We start from the raw sequence: 9872 nt of genomic DNA on the forward strand, positions 1-9872 counted from the left end.
CATTATTGGCAATTTGCTTTACATGTCATTTTTCTTGCAAATAGTTGCAGTGTCTGTTCCTTGCAAAAATGTGTTTGCATATTTATATTTGGGGTAAAAGGTTTATTGAGCGGCCTTCTCACATGCCAAAATGATTAGCCTGGGAATGTCAGTTTGTCTTTAATTAACAAAACTGGAGCTGAAAAACTGAAAATGTATTCAAAGAACAATAGTCCCAGTGTTATGTGGTGATTATGATTCTGATTTGGACCTGGAAGGCTTAAGTTGAATTTCTCAAAATTTACATGAAGCTTACGATATCACCTTGGGCCAATTCATCCTCTTGCAATCCATTCTAAATAAATTGTTTTAAAATAAAATTAGGGGAACCCTCCATGAAAGCCAGGAATTTCCAGAGAAAAGATGGGCTGTAAATGATACAGTAGCAGGAAATTGATTTTAAGGTTGCAGTTCTAGTATGAACAAAACATTCTAATTTAACTAAAAACGTGGCTAGAAGTTCCACAAACCTGGACAGCATAGATGTCACTCAAGATTTATATAACACGTTTCCATGCATAAATGAGTTAACTTGAATGAAGTGGACAATGTGATCTATAAAGCAGCACCTTTTTTTTTTTTACTTCAAGGATGACTTTTTCTACAAGATTGAAGAAAAGGTACCATGGCTTTAAGGAATCTATCTACCCATTAAAGGTTAAACTGTCTTAAATTAGCTTCTTCTAGTGCTTTTCTTCTAAGCTAGGAGGGAAGTCTGGAAGTGCGCACTTTTGAAGTACTTGCAACCCTGCTACCAACTAAAAGGCAGCCTGCGTTTTTGAAGCCTGAATGATCTAAATTGTTGCCTTGATAGACGGAAGATAGAAATAAATTGAAACTAGGTGAACCAAGGTCAGCTACATGATGAAGTGTATGTGGATAATCTATCCTTTACGAGTTGGAGCTATATGTCGAATTTCTCTGCATGCAGAAAAAACTAAGCATAATATATACATCAACCATCCAGATTGAGCATGTGTTAAGAGTTTAAAGCTATCTTGTATAAATAACTGATTTTAAAATAACACGATTTCTGAAAAACAAATCTTAAGGAATAACGTAAAAGGAAAGAAATATATTGCCCAAAATATATTACGTTCAAAGAATAACGTAAAAGGAAAGAAATATATTGCCCAAGTAACAATATTTAACATGATGAAGAAAGAATAGAAGTACATGGTTAAGTGATGAAGAGATGGGCTTGAACTGGCAATACTCTGCTTGAAGCATCATAAAAGTGTATCTTAATCCAAAATGCGTCCAGTTATCTTGCTTCTATATAAGCAGATACTTCTATGCCTACTTAGAAAAAGAGCAAAATCCAGGAAATCGTTTTGTATACTTTATTGCTGTTATTACAGTGGATAATATTTCTCTTAACTGCCACAGAATCTTGTTTCATAGATGAGCTTTCATTTGCACGAGAACTGCATATTAACAACTACCCCATGTCAGCCTTGCCACGTGATCCGTTTTCTGTTTTGTGGGTTTTATGAATCCCAAAAATTCCAATTCTGACACTGCTCTAATGAACCGAGCACTTGGAGTTCTAAGTCAAGGAAATGGCATTTCCATCAATCAAGATAAAATAATTTACTATACATAACAGAACAAATTTGGGATGGTTTACTACACAATTTAGCATGTTCATAGATTGCTCACATTTCTTTGCAATAGCCATACAATATTGCATGTATGCTCAATCTACCAAGTAATATATCTTCAAACTAATGCAGCAAATTTGGATATCTCTGGAATTCATCTTCAAGAGTAGGTTAAACATTTACTCTATGGTAAAGCCCTTTTTTCCTACTTGCTTCTACTGCTTAGCATCCTCAATAATCTGCCCTAAAGTTCCCAGAAAGTTATTTTCCTTTATTTCCTCATTAACTTGTTACATCCCAAATTTCTCAGTAGATCACCTTGCATGCTACCATATAGTAGACTAATCTGAAGTAGCAGCAGAATTCTGAAACTGCCTTATTCTGATTTGTCCTACTGGGATTCTTCATTAGATAGAGCCGTTACCATTTTATGGGAGATAATATCTGGAATCAACTTGAAGTCAAACAATGAGAGCCCTAGCACTTTCACCCCAACATTATGACTTAAATCCCCTCATATACAGTGGTTTCATCTATAAAAAGCTATTTTCATGTGCTCCGAAACTCTCCAGATTGCATGATAACATTACAATGCTCTCTGCTGCTTACTCACAAATAATTCCACTGAATTCAAAGAGCTAATGCACAGGAATTTTGTAGATGGTGGAAGTCACAAGAACTTTTATGGGTTCTATTCCTGGGTAAGTAAAAGATTGCAGTTTTACACTTATTTGAATTAAATGCTGATTTTCTTAGAATATCAACAAGGATACTGGATAATGTCATCTGTCTGGTTTTTTATTGTGGAATCTGTATTTCCAGCTGCAGTTACAACTGTTGAAAAAGCCTAGAGAAATAACACCATGTTATAAAACATTCAGAAAAGTTGTACATCCTAGCTTACATATTAGATTGTCATTGTTAAGAAGCAGGGCATCAAAGACCAACAAGGAGACAGGGAGAGATAATGCCTATGTATATTTTAATGTGGGGTTTTTTAATTAATATAAATTTATTGCATAACAAGATTGTCAAATATTTCTGATAATTCCAGAACAAATATCGCAAGTTGCAAAATAGTTTCCATCCTAATTTAAGCGGGTAACCATAAAGATGAAACAAAAGCAAAAGAGTCCTAAGCAAAGGTAAAAAGTTGGCTTTATTAGCCACATTCATTATTTCTCAGTTCTTACCCATCTATTTCCAAACTTGGTTATTTATTTTTTTTCAGAAAACTGATACCCTTTCTGCTATTCGTTAAAGGAATGTAGCCTGCCACTGCAGGTATCTCTAACAAAACTTAGTCCCTAATCTTTTTCTCCATAGATAGAACATTCTTTCAAATTGTGCTTATGCCAAAATCAGCAGCAATACATCATTTTGCCAATGCAAAAAAACCATAAAGAAGTAAAAACTATGACTTCTTTTCTTACCACAACTGAAAAGAAATAGATTGGGTTTTTTTTTTCATTTGGGATGCTGTGAGAAAGTCAAACTACTTGCACACATTTAAAGGCAGAAAATAAATTTCCTATGGATGAAAGAAAATTGATTTTGCTCCTATGAGTTAGAATATGAAAAACACAATTGCTTGCAAAAGAAAAACGTTTTTTTTCTCCTTTTAGTTTTTGCAAAAAGGAGCAACAAATTATGGCTGGCATATTCTGCAAAAATCCAGTCCATGAAAAAAACAAACATTTCATGGCCTTTCTTCTATCTCCTTGGTAGAAGAAAAAGTGGCATTAGCAGGGCCTCACAGAGCAAGAAATGGAAGAGGCTTTCCCTTCATTTTGCCAGAGGGAACAATGACCTCTGTTTCCCATTCTCCCCAAAGTCCCAACTTACAAAACAGAAGGCGCATTCTGTGCTATTTTCCTCCAGAAAATTAAACCCTTTAAAGGAGGAGCATCTCCCTGCTCTTTAAGACAAACTCCAATGATGTGTAGTTGCTCTTGAATAAGAGAAAATAGCAGAAATGGGAATAGTGATGGAAGATGCTTAGCAGAGATGAGCCTCGTTACTAATGCATTAATTTATTGAATCTTGGTACAAAAAACCCAGAAGGATTTACACAAATTGTGATTTGACATACCCTGGAAGAACATGAAGGATCTGCACTGATGTGTCTTCAATGCTTTTTAATTAACTGTACCCGGCCCGTCTTATGCTGGTCTACTGCTGTACTGAAGATTTGATTTGAAGGCAGGATACTTTTATACTGAGTCTAGTAGTCAGCATGAATGAGCGGCTTAAAAAAACATCCAGCAGAATAGCAGGTGTCCATTGAATCATTTTACCTACCTCCAACCAGTCAACCAGGTTAATCAATCTGCCACACTCCAAATGAAGCTTGTATGCTATGCAAATATCAGGAGCTGCATCAGAAATAGATTCTGCATCACATTTCAAGGAGTCATCCTGTTAGACAAAATTCACAAAAATAGGCGCCAGGTATCTTTCATTGATATGGTAATGGTATCCTCAGCTATAGCTAGTGTACTATAATGCACATGGTAGCTTCTCAACATCACAGTGATAATGCAAGCATGCTTTCCCCACAGCTGTGTTAAGTGAACCTTAAAAAACAGCGACAACCTCCCCCCCCCACAAAGTAATAACAGCAGGTCAGACAGTTGCAAGTGGAGATATGCAACGGTTCCAGTTTATGGGGCTATTTTCTTTCGTTTTCTTGTCTATTCCATTTTACAAGACCAATTTTCTCGCCTGTCTGGCTCACTGGAATTGATGCCAGGAAAAAACAAACGCTGCTTTTTTATGGAGAAGGCAATTATCTCAGATAAAGATAGCCAAGCTAAACTTCGTGTATGTGCCCAGTTATTTCCTACTGTCTTGAGATGTCGTTAGGATTGCAAAGTAAGAGTTCCTTGGACTGAGCTCTCTTGCCAGTGATCCAGGTATCTTCTCCAGAAGCTGTAACTACATCACTATCCTGTTTATAATTATTATTTTTTGGAGTCACAAGCAACAATAACAGGAAGTTAGCATGAGTTTTAATACTTGCTATAAAGTGTTATTTCAGTACAAGATCTTGGACATTTCTTTAGTACTTTATAGCAACTTTTAAATGGTTTGCAATCTGTACTAGTACAGACATATTTGCATCAGTGTGGCTGTAACTACACCGTCACATTCCTCTAGTTTTGTTGGCAGCAATGCAGGAATAGATTACCTTCTTCTAGATCACGGGTGTCAAACTTGATTGCATCACACGACGTATCGTGATGCATCGTGATGTTTTTTGCCTTTGCGGAGCCGGAGTGGGCATGGCCTGCATGTGATCTGGCCCGCGGGCTGCCAGTTTGACACCCCTGTTCTAGATTGTTCTTTCCTAGTTTGGCTCCTGATGGTTTTTCATTCAAGTACTACCAGGTGCAGACTTGCTTAGTTTTCAAGGGGATCAGCAGCTGCCGCCTCCCCCAGTTGTATACTATTTTATCATAATTTCCCAATGATAAAATTACATGGAGAAATATTTCACATATATTTTTTGTAATTCCAAGGAGTCTCTATTTTCTTTGTACTTAAAATGTTATTTTTGCTGTAGATTTTGCTTAGGATCCTACTGTATTTTCAGAAAAGAATGATAAGTGAAGACAAGGAAGTACTTAATATATTGCTGCGTTCTTAGCGCTTCAACTAGTCATGTGGAAATGAGGCATGAGAATGGACAAACTGACTAAATTCTTCAAGGAATGTCAGTTTCAATAGTTTGTATGTGGTTCTTTTGTTAATAGGTAATCTCTTTTACTGGACAAACCATCTCCATTTCACAAATCTTGCAGAGGATTTTTTGGGGGGGGAATCTTTGTAGTTAAGAGATATTTATCACCTATGGTATGAACTTTTATCCTAGTTTTATAACTAATGAAACAGACCGAGCAGGCCTCAAAGTGTGAAAAATATTTCATTAATATTTTTCATTAGTATTAGTATCTGTAGTTCAGGTCTGAAATCTCTGAGTTTGCTGCTTTCTTGTAGATGTTTCATTCCCCAAACTAGGTAACGAATTAGTGCTAGTGGAGAGTGGGTTTGCTCTCATTTTATATTTTAGAATATAGAATACTCAAACATAACTGAGAAACTACTACTATTGATACTAAAAGCATCAACACGCATAAGAAATGTATCGGATAATGTCATTTCCAGATCTTCTTTGAGCAAATAATTGGAAATCAAATTATTGTCCATACCTTCTCCTGTCTGCACTACACTTAGTAAATTATACAATATTATATCATTTTTATTGTACTATATAGAATCATATTATGGAAGAAAGTAATATAAATGGCCATGCAGATCTTTTAAGTGGCTTTTCCTAGGGATAACTTATTGGTTTGTATTTAGCTGCATGATTAAATAAGAGCCATCTTAGTGTAGTGGTTAAGGCAACAAGCTAGAAACTAGAAGGCTGCCATTGCCCCCTCTTCTGTTTATTTTAGTTCTTGAAATACTGAATAGAGGAAATAAAATAAGATGAGAAGACTATGGGTGCAAAGATTTAAAAAGCGGCTTATAAAGAGCCTTTGCAGATCACTTAGTTTTGATTTATATAATATAATAATAAAGTTGGAAGGGACCTTGGAGGTCATCTAGTCCAACCCCTTGCTCAGGCAGGAAACCCTATACCATTTCGGACAAATGGCTGTCCAGTCTTTTCTTAAAAACTTCCAGTGTTGGAGCATTCACCGCTTCTGGAGGCAGGTTGTTCCACTGGTTAATTGTTCTAACTGTCAGGAAGTTTCTCCTTAGTTCTAGGTTGCTTCTCTTTAGAAGATCGATTAAAGGGAATTGAAATATTAATGGGAAAACAAAGAATTTGATGCATTAGCAAGTTTTAAGATCAAGAAACAGAAGATCAAGGTGTTTGATATAAGATCAAATAGAGTTGATAAATAAAACATTTCAAGTTTCAGAAAAAAGTAAAATACTTGGGTAATAATATGACAAATACAAATAGTATGCTATTTCAAAATAATTATGAAATGCAATTTAAAAAGATATTGTATATATCATTTTAAAGAAGATACTGTACGTATCTTTTTAAAGAAGAAAATAAAATTGTCTTAAGAATTTCAGTGATTAAGATGTTTTGCCTAGAATGCTATTTTTGTTCCACACAATGCCCATTTTAACATCCGATGAGCCAATTAAGAAAAGATATATCTAAATTTGTGTGGGCATGGGAAAAACCTTGAGTTAAATATAAGGCATTACAAGCTGTAAAAGACACAGGAGTGTTGCATTTGAAGTTATACTTTGCAGCTTGTTATTTAGTTTGGTAAAACAATGAATGCTGCTGAGAAACAGGAGTATTTTGAAGTTAGAATTATTTGAAATTTGGGGTGGCATTGAGGCTTACGATTTAATAAAGCTGAGGTTAATGTAAACTTGTTTTGTTAGATGTGCCATTTCAGAATGTGGAATTGATATAAACCTAGGTTATGCCCAAAAATATCTTTGTTCAAGAATGTTGGGGGAGGGATCTTACTTTTGGGTAAATATGGTATTTAGGAAGTCTGTCTTTCTGGAAAAATTATTGGGAAGGGAATAGATTTAGAACAATACAGTAAACATTTTGGAAGAGAGATGAAGCATCTCATATTGCTTAAAGTTGGCTTTTTTGAGGGGGACAAAGGAAATGAAATAACTATCTGATGTAGAGGTTATTAAAGCTGATAAAATAAATCCCAGAGTGATCATGAGCCTGGATAATTAAATTCCTAGAGTCATCAAAATATTTTAACTGACAATTAACAAGTCATGAATTCATTAACAGATTTTCACATATTAAACAACATGCACATCAACATACCAAAACACCCGAGTTATACCTCCAAACTGTATCTCACTGAGAGTTTAATTTGTCTAGCAACATTTCAAGCAGTGGGATGCTGTGAGATTTACTCATGTTAATCCCAATAAAGAACGTTGTTTTAAAAAAGAAAACTCCAGAAATGGGAACCCTTGTTAGAAATGAGGCCACAAGACTATTGCCTTGTTCTTATTTCCTACCTTAAGATAGAAGTATGGCTTGTTGAGAGCAGTGTGGAGAGCAGCACGTGGGGTGGCATTCAAATGCTCTCGGAGGGTATTAGCTGCATTGAAATACATCACCTCATGCAGTGTTTGCATCTCTGCAGGTGCAAGGTAATTCCTAAAATAGCACACAAAAAATGTAAGAGAGAAGGATATTTATTGAATTCAGCTCCTAATTCTATCATAAACCTCAGAAAATAAGCAATGTATATGTTTTGTATGGCGCTCTAGCATCATGTAGCACCCGCTTTTAGCTTTATGGGTTAAAGATTTTTTTAAAGACTTCACTATTATCTCTTTTTTAAAAGATGGTGATATCGAATTTTCTATATACCACTGGCAATTTCAGTTAAAACAGAAACATTCAACAATCATCGATAAAATCATCTGGTGATAACTAACATCTACATGTAGCCCATTTTCACTATATTCTCTTCACATTTTAATTCTATTATTTATTTGGAGCACATTGGATCAGGTTTTTAAAAATTGGTTTCACTCTAAAATCAGAATAAAGAGCTTTTTTTGGCCTGCGAAATCCTGCAATATATTAATAAACTCCACATATTTCCTTTGCTTCTATTCTTTTTGTTCAGTTCTTTCAGTGTTTCCTTTTGCTCAAATTGTAATAGTCTTCTTAAAGATATAAACATATCCTAGCACAGTGGTTCTCAACCTTTTTAATGCCGTGACCCCAACCGGTCGTAGGTCGAGGACTAAACTGGTTGTAAGTCGAGGACTAAGCCAGTCGTAAGTCGAGGACTACCCAACCGGTCGTAAGTCGAGGACTTTCCCTGCCCGGGAGCGCCACGCATGCGTGGTTCCGCCCCCTGCGCCGGCCGAGGCGTAGCTGGCAAGCGGCAGAGACGGAGCAGGCCGACCACCAGCTGGCCCAGCCCAAGGGAGGTAAGGCACCCGCCGGAAAAGGGGAAAAAATGGCGGACAAAAAAAATGGCAGACAAAAAAATGGCGGACAGCCTTGCTTGGCGACCCCCGTGAAATGGTCGATCAACCCCAAATGGGGTCCCGACCCACAGGTTGAGAACCACTGTCCTAGCACATTGTTAAGTCAAATGTAGACTGGAAATAAGTCACACTTAAAACTATTCAGCCATAGCTTAGAATTACTACCGTCCACATTTTTTTACTTCTAGCATTGGTCATAATTCCTTATTTAATGAAAAAATTAAAATGGCTTTACATTGTGCTAAAATAATGTGTTCAGATAGTCTATACAAGGCATAATACAGTTTTAAGACCACCTTAAAATCCACTCTAAGGATTAAATAGGAACTATAGCATTCATTAATCAATATTGTTATAACCCTCGTTTCCAAGAACAGCGGTTCTCATAAAAAAAAACAACAATACTGTAGCTGTGTCTCCAAAGTACTGAGAAAATGTAATTCCACAAATGCAAAGCCACCACTGAAAAGACTGTCTATATTATCATCAAATTAATATTTGTTTAACAACAAGGCAAAATATGCAGCAAGATTGTTTGCAGCTTCTGAAATCCTCAAAAATTTACTATCAAATTATTAAGTTTTAATATGACAGAAATGGGAAATGATTAAATACACAAGGAGTCGTCATCTAACTGCATATGCTTAATGTTAAATTAAATTTAAATATTAATGAAGTTAAAATCGAATGTATAGGTTGCCTTGGTACTGCTCATTTCTTTGTCATGGTTGTTTTATTTGGACTGCAATCGTCTTCATGCCACTTAAATTTAAAGGGCAATCCTTATCCTAAAAATTAAAAAAAAAAAACAAAACTCTGTGTGGGGCCAGAAGTGAACTTAGCAACTGTGTAGACTTGACTGGTGGCAGATATCCAATAACTTAATCCCAAACATTTCTGACAGATTGGGCAATCTGCAGCTCACAAACCTCCGCTTTCTAATTTTGGTAAACTGCCATACTGAAGTTGGAATCTAACAAAAAACTAAACACAACACAACTAAAACAAAAGTCTAGGAGAGAAATGAGAAAAGGGAGGAGATAAGGTTTATTCTCCATGTTATAAACTACAATCCGTTAAATCAGTGGTTCTCAACCTTTTTAATGCCGCGACCCCAACCGGTCGTAAGTCGAGGACTAAACCGGTCGTAAGTCGAGGACTACCCAACCGGTCGTAAGTCGAGGACTTTCCCTGCCCGGGAGCGCC

At 36.1% G+C, this 9872-nt stretch overlaps 1 protein-coding gene across 1 annotated transcript in view; it reads right to left on the minus strand.

Moving 5' to 3' along the window:
* Positions 1-1368: 1368 nt before the first annotated feature.
* ORC3 (origin recognition complex subunit 3) overlaps positions 1369-9872 on the minus strand; it is a gene marked incomplete in the record, with an annotated part of 40949 nt that continues 32445 nt past the window's right edge. The window contains 4 exon segments of the mRNA XM_015812849.1: positions 1369-1579; positions 2417-2490; positions 3945-4061; positions 7677-7818. Coding sequence (XP_015668335.1) covers positions 1474-1579; positions 2417-2490; positions 3945-4061; positions 7677-7818 — 439 coding nt within the window.

Source organism: Protobothrops mucrosquamatus, unplaced genomic scaffold, assembly GCF_001527695.2.
Source record: "Protobothrops mucrosquamatus isolate PMUCROS unplaced genomic scaffold, P.Mucros_1.0 scaffold114, whole genome shotgun sequence".
In the NCBI taxonomy this organism is placed as follows: Eukaryota; Metazoa; Chordata; class Lepidosauria; order Squamata; family Viperidae; genus Protobothrops; species Protobothrops mucrosquamatus.